This window comes from Cryptotermes secundus, unplaced genomic scaffold (assembly GCF_002891405.2).
Source record: "Cryptotermes secundus unplaced genomic scaffold, Csec_1.0 scaffold65, whole genome shotgun sequence".
Taxonomy (NCBI): Eukaryota; Metazoa; Arthropoda; class Insecta; order Blattodea; family Kalotermitidae; genus Cryptotermes; species Cryptotermes secundus.
The window spans coordinates 368,001-384,558 of record NW_019731975.1 but is presented as its reverse complement, the minus strand read 5'-3'; the positions used below and the strand labels follow the sequence as shown (position 1 = coordinate 384,558).

The window sequence follows — 16,558 nt, the reverse complement described above, 5'->3', positions numbered from 1 at the left end:
GAAGTGTTTGAAGACAGAATTGTCAGTAGAGGACTGTGGCCTCCCAGATCCCCAGATCTCAGTATTTCTGATTATTATCTTTGGGGCAACCTGAAGCAAAAAGTCTACAAAAATAATCCCCGCAGCATTGATAGTCTTCAAAATGAAATTACACGCGTAATTCATTCAATTACCGTCGACGAACTGCAGAGAGTGTCGCGTAATTTATTTGTGAGATGCGCGGCATGTTTGCAAGCAGAAGGAGGTCACTTTCAGCACCTGTTATAAACCACGGTAAGTTATCTTTTTACTGTATTCTTATAAATGTGTGCATGTAGAGCAACTGATGGACGGAGACTCAGCGACACCACTACACTCACGCTATCGGGGAACGGCACTGCAGTCGCGGGGAGGAGTTGCATCCGTTCTGCGGTGGTATGACTCACGGCAAATTGCAGCCGCGGCGCGCACTTGATTGTACGCACTGTATATGACGGGCAGAGGTATGAAACTTATGCTTCGCTTTCAGTTTGATGTTCCTAAATTATGAATTATTAAAACCAGGCATATGAAATTTTGTATGGGGTGAGATAATGAACATATTTACAAATTCTGCTTGAAGTATTCTACATATTTGAACAATTACAAACACAACAGTAAACAAAAAAAAAAACTTGAAGGTTATGTTTGATAAATTCAACACAGACTAAATTTGTCCTTAATAAGCTCACATCTAATCTTGTGCTGGAAGTTACTGGTGGGATTCACGAGCAAGCAACAATTTATGAGCAGAATACGAGTAACCTGTGCATACGGGTCCAAAATTTTCTCCTAAAAGCCAACTTCTACTTCGCAACTGGTTGCTAGTTGGGGGAGTTACGAACGTTTAAGGAAATCTGTAACTCTTAGATTTAAGGAATGCCATGACGAAGATAATGTTGAATTCTTCTTTTTTTATTTCATATCCTGTAATCATCACTTAACAGAACTGTAAATATTACGGTACCTTTTGTTATTTATACCATATTGCGTTATACGTAATCGAAAGTTAACGAACGGACCTGTAGTTATGTATTTCAACTACGAGTATTTTCGGTTATTACATGTATCCGTCTGATTGTGGATATTTTTAAGAATTTTATACACTCTTTCAATAGGGCGGTTGCGCTGTATTTAAAAAGTTTCCATTGTGTATATATAAAAAACAAAATATTAAGTTTACTTCTGGCACAACATGCTGTTTCAATATTATCAGTATCCAGTGCTCTACCTGCTGGATGAAACTCAGTGTATGTTAAATTTAAAAGATTACCTTGATCTCCACGATCTACACCTACACTGTACCCCAAATTCCTGTAATACTACGATCGACTACGATCGACCACGAAATCAACATCGATCAGCATCAATCATGGAATAATACCCAGCGGTGCACAGAACAAATTACGCAGCACTGATAAAGACGTTCATTCATTCATTCGTTCATTCATTCATCCTGTAGATCAGATTAAATTGATATAGGACATGTCACATAATATAAATTATAAAATTAACAAAATATAGTAGATTCTAAACCAGTAAACACACAAGATATGTAATGATTATTAACATCTAGCATGTATCATAATCTAATATATCATAGTTTATCCATACATTCATATATTCAATATTTACTATCCATAGACCGGACCACACAGGTGTAGAACATGACACAAGTAATAAATTATAAAATTAGCAAGGTGCAAGAATTCATAACAAATAAAATCACAAAATATGTAATGACTATCATATCTAGCATATATCAATATGCAGCATAACAGAATTTATCCAAACATTCATTCACTCAAATAAATTATAAATTAGCAAGAGGCAATAAGATCAAAACCAATAAACTCGCAAATATGCAATGAGTATTTACATCAAACATGTAACAATTCCAATAATTCAGAATTATCTAATATTAAACAGAGCAAATCAGTATAAATATTATGTTTCTGGACATTATCGTCCTATCTTTGTTTCAAAACACTACGTTTCGGAGACTGGATCTGTCGTCGTTTTCAGGTAAAACCTAGTTTACTTTAGTTTAGTTTATTGTAAAAATTCCATCGATCCAATCTAGGCTACAAATACGCCTGACGGATATAGAACCAGTCACAGACAAGTAACTAAAATGCACGTACTATAAAAAAAGCCTAGGTCAGATTAAACAATAAACCAAACCTTCCTACTTTAACATTAAACATACCAACATCTTAAATTTAATATTTTAAAAAAATCACAATACCAAAAGGTAAATGATAACATATTTATGCCAAAATAAATCACCTATAATACATAAAATCTTAAAAATTCACATTAAAATTAGTAATTACTATTAAAAAATCATTCAGTGAATAAAAGGAATTCAATAGAAGGTAATTTTTTAGAGTATTTTTAAATTGATTCTTATCGTCAGTCAGTTGTTTTATGCAAGGAGGTAAGTGATTAAATGCCTTTATACCCATATAATAAACACCATTTTTATAAATAGACAACCTTGGTTTTAAAGGGTAAAAATTATTTTTACCTCTGGTGTTGATATCATATAACTCTGAATTTGTTTTAAATAAGGAGATATTAATTACTTAGTAGGATAGGTATCAATAACCACAATCCTATGGGCCTTCATGGCCTGTTACAGGGATAGTTTTACTTATCTCAAAGGCCACGCCATAGCTTATGCGGTTAGTCGCTGACTTCCCACCGCTGCGGTCTAGTCAAGTGGGATTTGTGATAGACAAAGTGGCGCTGGGGCAGGTTTTTCCCGAGTACTTCGGTTTCCCCTGTCAATCCTCATTCCATCAAATTCTCCATAAGCATTATCACCAGTACAGGTACAATAGGACATATGGAAGCTGACCTGCCGAGGGGACCAAATATGGATTCACCTCACACTATATGAAATCTTAACTATTGTAATCTATTGTAAACAATTTTAAGTATTGTAACTTTATTCTCTTATTGTAATTGGCCAATGTATTGTAACTGACTTGTCTTATATCATGTAACAATGATCTATAGAAATGAAATAAATACTTTACTTTTCTTTACTTCACTTTTTACGAAGTACTTTATGCCACTTAGTAGCAAATGTATGAATGACTCAGTAAAAACAACTACAGAGCAAAAAAATGAACCAGTACGCAAATCAAATAAAGACTCCAGAAACTACCAGGAATGAAAAATAAGGATTCTTTATGGTAAATAAAGGTGTTCCAAAAAGAAATATTTCCTCAAACGGAGTAACCAAAAAAGAAAACTATATCAAATTCTTAAATATTTTCTATCAGAACATTAGTGGTTTAAGGGGGAAAGTAAATCAGCTATTAAGTCATCTACACCCAGCCTCCCCACACATATTATGTTTTACAGAACATTACATGAATTTCTTGGAATTACAACAGTTAAACATAGATTCTTATAAACTAGGAGCAAACTATTGTAGAACCTTGCATGAAAAAGGAGGAGTATGTATGTATCTACGCACAAACTTTAAATTTTTAAACATAGTCCTAAAAAAATATTGTAAAGAAAAAGATTTTGAGGTATGTGCTGTTAAGTTAAACCTGAGCTCCAACAGACTTTGTATAATTACAATATATAGAGCTCCGACTGGAAACATTGATACATTCATAACAAAACTAGATGCAATAATTAGAAGTCTATATACCTCAACACAAGAATATATTATTTGTGGGGATATTGATAAGGATTACTTTCTTGATTGTGAAAAGAAAAACAAATTAGATACCTTATTGAGAAATTATAATTTAATAAGTACAATAAATTTTCTGACCAGAGTTCAAGGAAATTCTGCTACAGCCATTGATAATATTTTCATCGATATTACTAGAAGGGAAAATTATTCTGTAAGGCCTATAATAAATGGATTGTCTGATCATGAGGCACAATCCATAACATTTAAAACAATAAACATGAGAACACATGCTAAACCATTTAAGATAATAAGGAAAATAAACAAACAGACAATAAATTACTTCTTAATTAAACTAAGTTATGAAACATGGACTCAACATTTTCTAGTGATGATGTTAATATAATGTTTAACTCCTTTTTAGACACTTACTTGTAAATGTACTCTTCCAGTTTTCCAAAAAAAAAGATTTTTTTTTTTTTCCAAATAAAATAAGTGATTGGATTACTGTAGGAATAATGTCCTGTAAACGTGAAAGAGTACTCTATATGGCATGTAGAAACAGTAATAATTCAGAATTAAGAAACTATTATAAAAATACTATAAAATTTTATCTAAGGTCATTAAGGAAGCTAAGAAACTAAAATATGATAACAAAATTCCAAATTCCAAACATAAAAACAAAACCATATGGGATATAGTAAAATTAGAAACTAATAAGGGGCAAAATAATGAAAAAATATGCACATTAAAGGTGGATGGAAAATGGATTAGAGAAAAGCAAGTAATTGCAGAAACTTCTAACAATTACTTTTTAGCTGTAGCTGAAAATAAAAATGCAAAAAATAGACAAAATAATACTAATATTGAAGAAAGCAGTCTTCTGGGATTTGGCACTGTGTATAAGTGGTCCAGAAGACTCCTTTCTTCATAGTCACCGCCCTGAAAGCCTCAAATCTTAAATACTAATATTAGTTACCTCCCAGACACTAATCCCATTCAGTATTTAATGACAACTTTTATAAATCCCTTTCCACATATTAAACTTAAAACTTTATCAACTAAGGAAGTTGAAAATATAATTAAATCTCTCAAAGCAAAAAACTCTTATGGATATGATGAAATATCCACTAAAGTATTAAGATTGAGTTCCCTCTCATTAGCTCTCCTTTGACTTGCATATGCAACAATTCATTATCACAAGGAATTTTTCCAGATCATTTGAAATGATCAGAAATATGACCACTGTTTAAAAAAGGGTGAAAAAACAAATATTTCCAACTATAGGCCTAATATCACTTTTAACTTCGTTCTCTAAGTTATTAGAAATGCTATGAGCATTCAGTTGACTGAGCACTTAAATAACAATAACATTTTCGTGGAAGAGCAATTTGGTTTTAGAACAAAATCTTCAACAGCTGAGGCAATATACAAGTTGGTGAATGAAATCTACAATACATTAAACAGCAAAGACTTAATAGGAGGCATTTTTGTGACCTAGAAAACGCCTTCTATTGTGTTAATCATGAGGTTCTGTTGTCGAAATTGGAGTTCTATGGGATAAAGGGTAAAGCTAAACTATGGCTTGAATCTTATTTCAGAAATAGATATTAAAGGCTTTTAATTACAAATATAAATCTTAATCTCAATCTCATTGAATTTTCGACATGGGGCAAAATTAGACATGGTATCCCGCAAGGTTTGATTCTGGGTCCATTGTTATTTCTCATTTATATAAACTATTTACCCAAAACTATAAATTATAAAACTGTACCTATATTATTTGCAGATAACACTAGTTTGTTAGTTAAAAGTTCAAACTAAGATGATCTCTGTGTTAATATAAACAATGCTTTTCATAATATAAATGAATGGTTCAAAGTAAACCAACTTTCTATAAATTTTAACAAAAGCCACTACATTCAATTTACAGCTAGAAATAAAAATCCTAAATCTGAAATAAAAATTGTATATGATAAAAAAAAAACAAATTACATCTATATCCACTATTAAATTTCTTCGAATTATCACTGATGACACAATGAGCTGGAAATACCACATTGAGTATATTAGTTCCAAACTAAGTGCAGTCTGCTACATAATAAGATCGCTTAAACCATACACGTCCATAAATACCTTAAAAATGGTTTATCACTCTTATTTTAATTCTGTTATAAATTATGGTTTACCCTTTTTGGGTAACTCACCCCAAAGTATAACAATTTTTAGAATGCAAAAGAATATAATTAGAATTATGTTGGGATGCAGAAGGAGGGATTCGTGCAGGAACTTATTTAGAGAAATAGAAATCTTACCTCTGGCATCTCAGTACATACTATCTCTTATGCTCTTTGTGATAAAAAACATAAACAAATTCATAGTAAATTCAGAGATTCATAGAAATCCCAGACAGCAAAATAATCTCCATTAGCCTCATGTAAATTTCAATAAAATACCAAAAGGGAGTTTACTGTTTAGGAACAAAGGTCTATAATAATCTACCACAACATATTAAGTATATATCGACCCCTGCAGTACAAGATATCATGTTGCAGAATTAATTGTTGTTATTCTTGTGACCTTGTGTTTGCTTTGAAATGTGGGAGCAGGACCTGCAGGTAGGTGGTATGTTTGGATACCTTCTTACCGATCGTACTCTCGCCGCTGGTAGTGGTCATTTTGTATTCATTGATTTCAATATGCGTAGAGATGGCAGTCGTAATGCGTCCGTGTCGCCAATGTGGTTATATTCCCTGCCATTGAAATGCGTCGTGATGTACCGTGCTCTACTCAGCTGTCAAGAAGGTCAAGAACGTCAAAAAAAAAAAAAAAAAAGTGCTGCACGGTAGAATGTTCTTTTAGCATGTTTAGGATTGCCACGTCAGTTTTTGCTAATCATATTGTACGTTTGGGACATTGGTTTAGATGACTTATTTTTTGACACAACAGTTGTGATGTCATAACAGGTGTAATGTAATGTATGTTATAGAAAATCAGGAAGTCTTTGATATAATGTGCGTAATTTGTACAGAAGTGTTGGATAAATTTTAGTTATTTGAAGTTCGTGGAATATTTCCGGTATGGACTCCCATTAAACATGCGATTTCATGAAACTGCTAGTAATAAGTATTGTAAGATGTGGTTGAATCTGGACTATCCGTGTTTACATAGAATATCAAATATTTTTGCCCTCGTAAGTTTTCAACATGACCAGTGAATTGTTAGGAGGTTAATGTCTGTCAGCGAAGTTGTGATGTAGAAGTATGGTGTCGGCATTTAATATACTGTGAAGAATGCCACATTATAAGATGTTGGCGAAAACTTCCCGTATAGTTTCCCTTTGTTCCGTAGCAAACTTTATTAATGCAGCAGATCGTGTGATCATGCCAATAGCAATTGTGCCTATGACAGATGAATTCAAATGGAGCTTACACTGGCAAGGATGGATCTTATCAGCGTTTGCATTTGGTTACTTCACAAGTCAGGTAAGTCTGAAAACAAAGAATAAGGACTAATTTCAAATTGGTAGTGTCATGTACAGCATTTTCATATTCTAGTAGCCACATTGATATAGGTTATTACTTTCTTTTAAAGATGTTTTCTCACATGTGGCTCTAGATGATAAGAATTTCATAATTCATAATTTATTTACACCCATAACCTGCTACATAAGTACAACTGGACAAGTCAGTTTAGACCATCTGAAACACTACAACGCAACAACTCTTAAAAATGTATAAAATGATGCAGAAGACTAAGAACAATACAGTCATCTTAGGATCATTGTCCCCCTTCTGAAGCTAGCAACTGCGGATAAGAACCCCCAACAATCCAATATAAAGCAACACATACGCTTAGACCATCTACAATGTATATACATCCACACCACATCAGAAGCAACACGAGTCACCAAAGTTCCGTCCATCATTGGTACTAAAAAGACTTCTGCAGAGAATAAAAACCGTTTTGTAATAAATAACTTTTTCATCTGTTTTGAAAAACTTTAAAATTTTCTATTCTTTTTAATTCAAGGGGAAAATTTTTAGGTATTTCAATTCTTTTTTAAAAAGCATAAGATCTTATGTACAGCGGTTCGTTGAGGGGCTATTCTACAAGCCGGAAGGTCGCGGGTTTAAGTTCTGATGAGGTCATTGGATTTTTTTCAATTGACCTAATCCTTCCAGCTGCACTAGGCCCTGGGGTTTACTCAGCCTCTAACAGAAATGAGTACCAGGAATGAATTAAATAATTTTCCTGGAGTGTAAAGCGCGGACATCGCATAAGGCTGACAACCTTACCGCCATCTTAGAGCCGATTGTCTAGATCAAGGGTCTCCAAACTACGGCCCGCAAAAGAATTGTGGAGAGATGCACCAATTGAACTAATTTTCCAATGAATACTGGTAAAAAAAATACTTGTTCATAGATTTCAAATTCATTAATTAAGATTGTGTTTGAAATATATTGATATTCCATATTATGTTAATGTTAATATTATTCATAACCACTTTTATCAGATACCGAGTGGCTTTGGAAATTAGCATTTTTTGCTGATCTGGTGAACCATATGAACAATTTGGATTTAAAGTTGCAGGGTGAAAATAACTTAGTCTGTAATTTATTTGCACTTATGAAGGCATTCAGAGCAAAGTTGATACTTCTGGAAAGCCAAGTGAAAAATTGTAACTTTGTTCATATGCTATACTGTGCAGAGCTGCATAAAAAGGGTGAAGCTCAATTTCCTTCCTCGTTTGCAAATTTAGTCATTTCAGATTTGAAAGAACAATTTCGGAAGCGATTTGCTGATTTGGATGCCAGTGCTCAGGACATTAAATTGTTTCAAAATCTGTTTGACTGTGATGCTGCAGATGTCCCAAGTCAAATTCAAATGGAAATTATTGAACTTCAGGAAAATTATCATATTAAAGACAAATACAAGGAAGGAAGTTTTATTGAATTTTATAAATTTCTGAACTCTGAGCAATTTCCAAATTTAAATAAATTTGCTTGTAACTCTATCTCCATTTTTGGGATGACATATCTGTGTGAACAAACTTTTTCCCAGATGAAGTACATCAAGTCGAAAGACAGGGCAAATTTATCCAATGAACATTTAAAGTCGCTATTTGTGATTAGCGTTTCAAAATTTGAACCTCAATTTAATCAGATTTTAAGAATGCAAAAAGAGTACCATCATTCACATTAATTGTTTTATTATAATTTGTGATGAAAATATGAGCATTTGCTGCTACTGTCTGTTGTCATTAATATACGATAATTTATTCCCATGTTCTTTGTATTTAGTTTATGAAATTCTGTGCTTTCAATAAAACTCATATACCTGGAGTTATTAATTTCTCATTTTATCTGGCCCGTTGAAAGTGCTGAATTACCTAATGTGGCCCGCGTTTCGAAAAGTTTGGAGACCCCTGGTCTAGATAGTGTGGGACCCTCAACGTTTCACAACCCTATGGACCTTCATGGCCTGGTACAGGTATAGCTGATAGTGGGCTGAAAAGCCCACTATCTCTTTCGTGAAAATTCTGGTCCTGCACCTGGTGTTGCGGAACTCGAAACTGCCCGTGACAATTCCTTTGACTTTCCTCTGCAACTGCATCAGGTTGGTCATAGAGGTTAACACAGTGGGAGGCAGACTACCTGCCTTGTTGCATGATGGCTGCTGCTGTACATTTTCTGGGTCATTGGCTGTCTCCTCCACAACGTCCATTCCTGATGTCCTAGGGGCATGAAGAAGTTTTTTTTATTGGTACCTCACCTTGGGATCATATCCTAGGGTCCCTCGCTCCAGGTGTCGGTTTTGGTCTTTTTGCCTGTTCTTCTGAGGAGTTTTGCTTGCGTCTCCTTTGTTCACGAAATTTCTCAGGTGATACCATTTGTTCTGGGAGCAGTGATTCTCGCATTTCCCTTTGTATGGCAGCAGCCCTTGGCTGTAAATGTGCCTTTCCATCAAGGTGCTTACAAAGCACTGTCCTCTCGGTCTCTGATTTGGTGATTAATTCCTTCCATACTGCGCCGTTTCCATTAACAGAGGGCAATGTATAGATTAGCTGCTCTATTGTGCATAGGCCATTAAGGAGTAGTTCTGTTTCTTCCTGGCAGTCAGTATTCCTTGCTGTTAAGTCGTCGTTCTTCTCAAAGGACGCCATGATTGCCTTCCAGCATTTTTCACACACTGTCGGCTCAGTTGTTTTGCCTGCTTACCAGTCTGTATGCATACGGAACTGCCCTACCACTGACACACCAGCCGCACCAGTTTTGCATTATAGTTTATAGTTTCAATTCAACAAGACCGAAAATATTCAATTCTATCCTAGAAAGGAACGCACACACCAGTGAGCAAGAGACTCAGTCTTAGTCACTGTCAAACTCGATCACAGAGCATGAAGTCACTAAAACCTGAACACACACTCAATCCTCATGCACCGACTACCAACCCAATGAACTTACACTGTCATGATCAGATCCCACTGAATGATCACCTGATGTCTCTAGCCCTCCTGATCACGATAAGCCAGTTGGAGGCCTGTATATTTATACCATTGCCACTGGGTGGAGCTGCGATTATGATTGTCTCCAGAGGGCTGGACTACCAGCGATGTATAAATATTGCCTTGTCCTGTTACAAGGTGGGAGTTGTTTGTTAGACTGGTGAAATTGTGTGTTAGACTGTGAGAGGATCCCACAGAGTCATATCCTGGTGTCAAGGTTATGTTCTTGAAATTTGCATCTCTTCAACTTCAGAGCTGTGTATGAGCTCAAAGAATTGGAAGTCTCAGTGTCTCTGTGTATGTAGCCCGTCAGAATGTCAGATCGTTGTTTGAAGGATTCAGCTGGCCAAATTTATGTCAGAATACTTGACCATCTACATATGCCATCACTGCTTGACAGTGTTGGCATGCAGTCCTTCTAAGAAGTGTTATTTCGTGAGTCAGATAAATTGCAAAATGTTTTGAAATTACGCTGAAGAAAATGGTACTGAACATGCTTCTTCAAAGTGTGCTCGCTCCGCTTTGTTGAGTGACACTTTCTTCTCTAACCTCCCTTCACTCACCTTCGCTCCCCCTTTGTTGGTTGGTTGGTCACACGTTGCTCGTCGCTCCTCTCCTTCTTTCTTCTTCTTCTTAGGCTGGGTGCCAGTAAGCTCAGCTGGTATCAGCTTACAATAGTTGTAGGTTTATTTTGGAAAGGGGGTGAAGGTGATAGTCATTCAGCTGTGGATAAAGCTGAGATCTTTCTCAAAGCGTTTGATATGGCCTCGCATAGGATGGGGGGGAGTAGTTGGTTCAAGGGTACTTTGCACTTAAACACCATGATCATTTATTGATACCAACACTCACCTTCACCTGATGACACACACAGTCAATATAAAGGATGCTTGTATATAGGTCCTTATGTAGCGCAGTCCTGGTATAACGGATGTTATTAGCACAATTTACACTTTAGCACTTTGAATTTGGGTTTGTTCAGAACAGTGGAGACACGGATTTTGTTTCTAAATCATTCACGAGTTAGCAGGCCACTCACTTAGTGACTGACTACTCTGAAACCACTGAGGTCCCCTGGACATCAGTTCCTCAGCTAAGTCATTCCCCCTTAATTCCACTGATTGGGTAATTTTGAAAACCTTTAGTTCACACAATTTCTGGTTCTCCAGTCAACTAGCTGTAGTCTGGGACTTTGAACCTTAAAGTCCTAATGTCGTTTTTGACAGCACACTGACGGATAGCCTGCTTGGCGTGGGTTTCAAAAACTCCTTCTTTTAAGTTACGATATGCAGGACCTGTCCGTGCTTGAATTCTCAAAGTTTCCCATCGTGCTACTCGCAAACAAAATTTCTAAGGAAAAGCCACAGTGCTTCCTGTGTAACAGTAAGATTTGAAATAAGTCCAATCCTGCAAACAAGAAGGTGACCATGTCCCACTGGCTTGGTTATTGTTATCTGCAATTGATTTTTGTTACTGATGATTCTAATTATACTTAAACTAGTGAGGGACAATGGAGCGGTTACACAAGCGGCAGATATCTGTAAATAGATAGCTTGAGACCTTTGTGAAACAAAGTGAAGAGTTTTCAGAAATGTTATTATAATGTTGGTTATAGTACAACTGCTCACGTTTGTTACTTTTAAAGAAACATGTTTTAATGAATGAAATCTGACAAGTTGGTGTAGTCATTGTGGTTTGTGATTTTGCTGAAAATTGTTATTTGACATTACAAGTGGAGGCATAGGGATTGCATTGGAATAAGGCCCAAGCAGCTCTTCATTCTTTGTGATTTATTTCTGAGAACCATGTCTAGACTAATTGAGACACACCATTTTAATAATTATTTCTGTTTGCCTTACGCATAACACTACTGCTGTTCACTGCTTTCAGAAATATATAATTAATTTTTGTCAGAACAAGTTTGTATCTTATTTCTCAGATGGGTCAATACAACAATGTAAGAACAGGAACATCCCCTTAAATTTGACACTATAGGAAGAAGATTTTCGGTTTCCAGCTGAATGGCATTTCGGTGCTACTTCACATGCCAAGGGTACATGTAACATCCAAGGGTGAACCATAAAGAGACTGGCAGCAACACTATACTGATCAAATCATGTATTTGAGATAAATGTTCAATTGGGCGCAAACCAACTTATACGAAACATGAACTTCTGTTTATTACTAAACCTTATTTCATAGAAGGATAAAGAAGCTTTTATTTAAGAGAAATCGAGCAATTAAACCAGTACATGGAGCTTTGAACTTTCTACTTTTCTGTCCGTAAGGATAGGTACATTATGCATGAAGGAATTTACAACTTCAGCAGTGTGTGAAGAATGCTGTATATCAGAGCTGCAAGAAAGCATGATGATTGAGATGTTAAAGATGTTGTTGCATATGTATGACAAAGTGTGGTGGTTATATTGCTTTATGAAAGTGAATGAGAGCTCATCATAAAGGATAGTCAGTTTTCTTCATCCTAATAGTCCATAGTCATCCTTCATTCATCCTCAGCAGTGACGCATATGGAGCATTTCTTTATCAAGAGATATGATTAAATGTAGGTCCAAGAACAGCCACAGGATGAACATAAAATCTAACATTTGTCTAAACTCAGTTAACAGTTGAAAAGTTAAAGCACAAAGTTGTACAATTTTGCAATGGTGGTATATTAATACAATGATCAAGTTTCTGAACTTTGTCCATAATCCTAAATTTTATTTGGGATGGCATTTCAGAGACTGCAATTTCCATCTTCAGAAAAACAATCTACTATGCTGGGCTGGAGACAGAGACCAGGCTCAACAGATTTGACCCAACATTGTACTTTCTTTGCCTGAGTATGGAACTGGAGTCCAGTCTCCAAAGTATCATCCCATATAACTTTAGAAAATTTATCATTGTACAAGAAAAATACTAATTATCGTGTATATGTGTGTAAATAATTGACAGTATTACTGCCATGTTTCTTGATGTAACTGCTGCATTGTAGGGCTTGTTTTGTGAAGGCTGTATTAAATAACATCCCAGAATTATGCATATTAATTTTTATGTTGTATATTAGTCTCCAACATTGTTTACCAAGAGTCTTTAAAATTTCTGTATGGCAATGTAGACTGGCACAAATAACCTTGATTTTGAGGCACCTCTCATGCTGCTGGTGGTGGTGGTGCCTCATCCACGTCTGCTGCCGCCACCACCTCTGCCTCCGCCGTTGTAGTCTTATACCTAATAGTCACATGACAGTCCCAACTTTTAGTTCAATTATATGACAGTGTCCATAAAATATTCCTATTTTTTACTTAAAGAATAAACAAAGTCAAAGATGAAATAGGATGATATTGAATCACAAAACGTAATTTGTAATACCCTGCAGGAAAATGTTATTCATATTTATTTAAATGAAAATAAATTAAACTTTGTATCTCATAATTTATCCTACATTGAGACAAGAGAGAAGTAAAGCATGTACATAACCCTCTGGGTGGAATAATGCAAAGTATCTCTTTGTGGCAACTGCAGAGGTGTGCTTTTTTGCATGGATTTAAAGTTTTTGATTGTTGCACATTACCCAGTGTCAGATAATGCTTATGATGATGTAAATTTAACATTATACTTGTGACGAAAATTCTGCACTTGTCTGACAGTTAACAGCTGTTAGATTGCATAGCATAATATATTATTTTCACCTTTATTTAAATGTCCTTTAGTGGCATATTGAAATACAGCAACTTTTTATGTAGTGTGTAAGAAATAGTGAACTGCTAAAAATATACATAATTCCATGTTTACTGAAATTCATGCTTTCGTTTGATTTTGATGGTGATATGTGATCAAACTTACATTGTGTATAAAAACTTGTGAAATTTGTTTTTTGTGTGTTACAGGTGATAGGAGCATGTGCTGCCAGCAGATTTGGAGGAAAAGCAGTTCTCTTATTTGCTGTGTTTTTATGGTCTGTTTCAACTTCTGTCACCCCTCTTTTGGCAACATCTGTGCCTGCATTGATATTTTGCCGAGTGCTGTTGGGATTGGGTGAGGGACTTGGTAGGTTGACAGCACTGTCTATGAAATATACGTGGTGTGTTCAAAAGTATCGAACCTTTGGTTGGCAGAAATACATTTATTGATTTGGAGGTACAAAACCCTAATCCCCTTCAAAGTAGTCTCCTTGGTAATGCACACACTTCTCCCAGCGCTTCTGCCATTGTTGGAAACACATCTGGAACGCGTCTTTTGGAATGGTGATCAGCTGGGCCGTCGCATTCCGCATGATGTCTTCTCTTGACTCAAATCGGGTTCCTTTCAGTGGCATTTTCAGCTTGGGAAATAACCGAAAGTCACACGAAGCCATGTCGGGGGAGTAGGGAGCCTGACGAACCACAAGGATGTTGTGTTTGGCGACGAAAGTCTGAATCAGATGCGCAGAATGGGCGGGTGCGTTATCATGATGGAGCTGCCAAGTTTTTGCTGCCCACAGATCCGGTCATTTGCGCCGCACAGCATCATGAAGGTGACGAAGGACCTCCTGCTAGTATTTCTTTGTGATAGTTTGGCCTTGTAGTGCGTACTCATGATGCACAATCCCACGGGAGTCGAAGAAAACAGCCAACATGACCTTGACATTGCTGCGGACCTTCCATGCTTTTTTTGGCTTTGGGGATGTTGGATGTTTCCCCTGTGATGACTGCATCTTGGTTTCCGGGTCATATCCATAAACCCACAACTCATCGCCTGTGATCAGGGTGTTCAGAAAGTTGGGGTTACTGTTTGCATTGTCCATCATGTCCTGTGTGATTTTCAGATGGCGTTGCTTCTGCTCCATTGTTAGCAGTTTCGGTACAGATTTCGCGGACACTCTCTTCATGCCCAAATCCTGGGGTCAAAATTGAATGTACCGATCCAGTGCTTACCCCTGTCTCGTTGGCAAGTTCTTGGACTGTGATATGGCGGTCCTCCATGACCAAAGTCCGCACTTGCTCAATGACATTCTCATTTCGGCTTGTTGAGGGTCTGCCTGAACGCGGTTCTCTGTCCACTGATGTGCAGCCATCCTTGAAGGGGTTGTACCACTCCTTTATCCGTGAGTTGCTCATGGCATCGTCCCCGAAAGCCTGTTGAATCTTGCGAATGGTTTCCACTTGGGTATCGCCAAGCTTTTGGCAAAATTTGATGCAATATCGCTGCTCATGTTGTTCCGTCATTTTACACCTTACTGGAATCCGACGAGCGCTCACTACACGTCCTCACTCATAGGCTGACTGCCAGTGACTGACACTTTCTGCGGGCGGGAAGAAATTCACGACTGCACATGAATGTCCCCTCCACATCTCCACCGAAGGGAGCCTCCTGTGCTTCATTGGTTTACGCGGGAAAAAAGGTTTGATACTTTTTGAACACACCACGTATATGAAAACTCTGAATTACTGGGTTAAGCATAACTCATTATCATATTGTTATAGTATTTTATTGTAAGATGTTCTGCTTTCTGGGTAGTATAATCATCATTTATGAGTAGAGATAAGAGAAGAAATGATCTGAATTATTCTACTAATAATATTATGTAGTTTTATATTTGGTTTACTAATGTGAATGTCATATGACCCTCTCTAATACATGCAGATAACAGAAATATTTCACATTGTTTAATTCTGATATTTCAGTATTTTTGTTTATGTTTGTTTAAAAGTAAAATGAAAATCAGTGTGTTCATATGAAGCAAGAAGTAAGCCTCGGGGAATTCACGCTATATGTAAAACATAGTGTACTGTCCAACGGTTTTGAGTATTCACATTGACCTGCACAACCCGGACCATCACAGTCAGTTGTATTCAACAGCACATGCCTATTTCTCCCTGAATCCCTCTCTGTCCATATTTATTAAACAGTATGCATTCAGTTTCACACCTCTTAGAATTCCTTGTTAGCCATAATGATTAAACAATACTGATAGTAATTTAGCTCTCATATCAGTTCTATTAGAAAAAGACACCATGAAAGAAACCAAGTGTAGGGATACTGGATTAACAGTTTCTTTACTTGAAAGAGAAATTTAAGGTGAATATTTTACTCTGAATGAATAATGAGTGGATGATGAGACTGAACTTTAATGCTGCTTCTGAAAGACAAAATATCCATTCAACATTTAGTTGATGGAAATTCTAGATGTTCTGACTAGACAGAATACTTCAACTAGGGAAGCATTAAGACCAGTAAGAAATGTAGCAGTTAGCATAAAGCAAGGTTATTAAATAAATTTCTACATTTCATTTCAGATATCAGTTATACAGTTCTTTGTGATCAGGGTGTAACATCCCAGAAGATTGAAATCTCACACATATTCAGTTGTATGTTATATTGGATTTTACATTGTG

At 36.3% G+C, this 16,558-nt stretch overlaps 1 protein-coding gene across 2 annotated transcripts in view; it reads left to right on the top strand.

The window, feature by feature from the left end:
* The first annotated feature begins 6,475 nt into the window (after window positions 1–6,475).
* LOC111867351 (sodium-dependent phosphate transport protein 1, chloroplastic) overlaps window positions 6,476–16,558 on the top strand; it is a 53,465-nt gene continuing 43,382 nt past the window's right edge. The window contains exons 1-2 of one of the 2 annotated variants that reach the window (XM_023857127.2): window positions 6,476–7,161; window positions 14,072–14,231. In XM_023857127.2, coding sequence (XP_023712895.1) covers window positions 6,970–7,161; window positions 14,072–14,231 — 352 coding nt within the window. In that variant the 5' untranslated portion in view covers window positions 6,476–6,969. The remainder of the gene's footprint in view (window positions 7,162–14,071; window positions 14,232–16,558) is intronic. The other variant, XM_023857129.2, reaches the window with a different exon arrangement.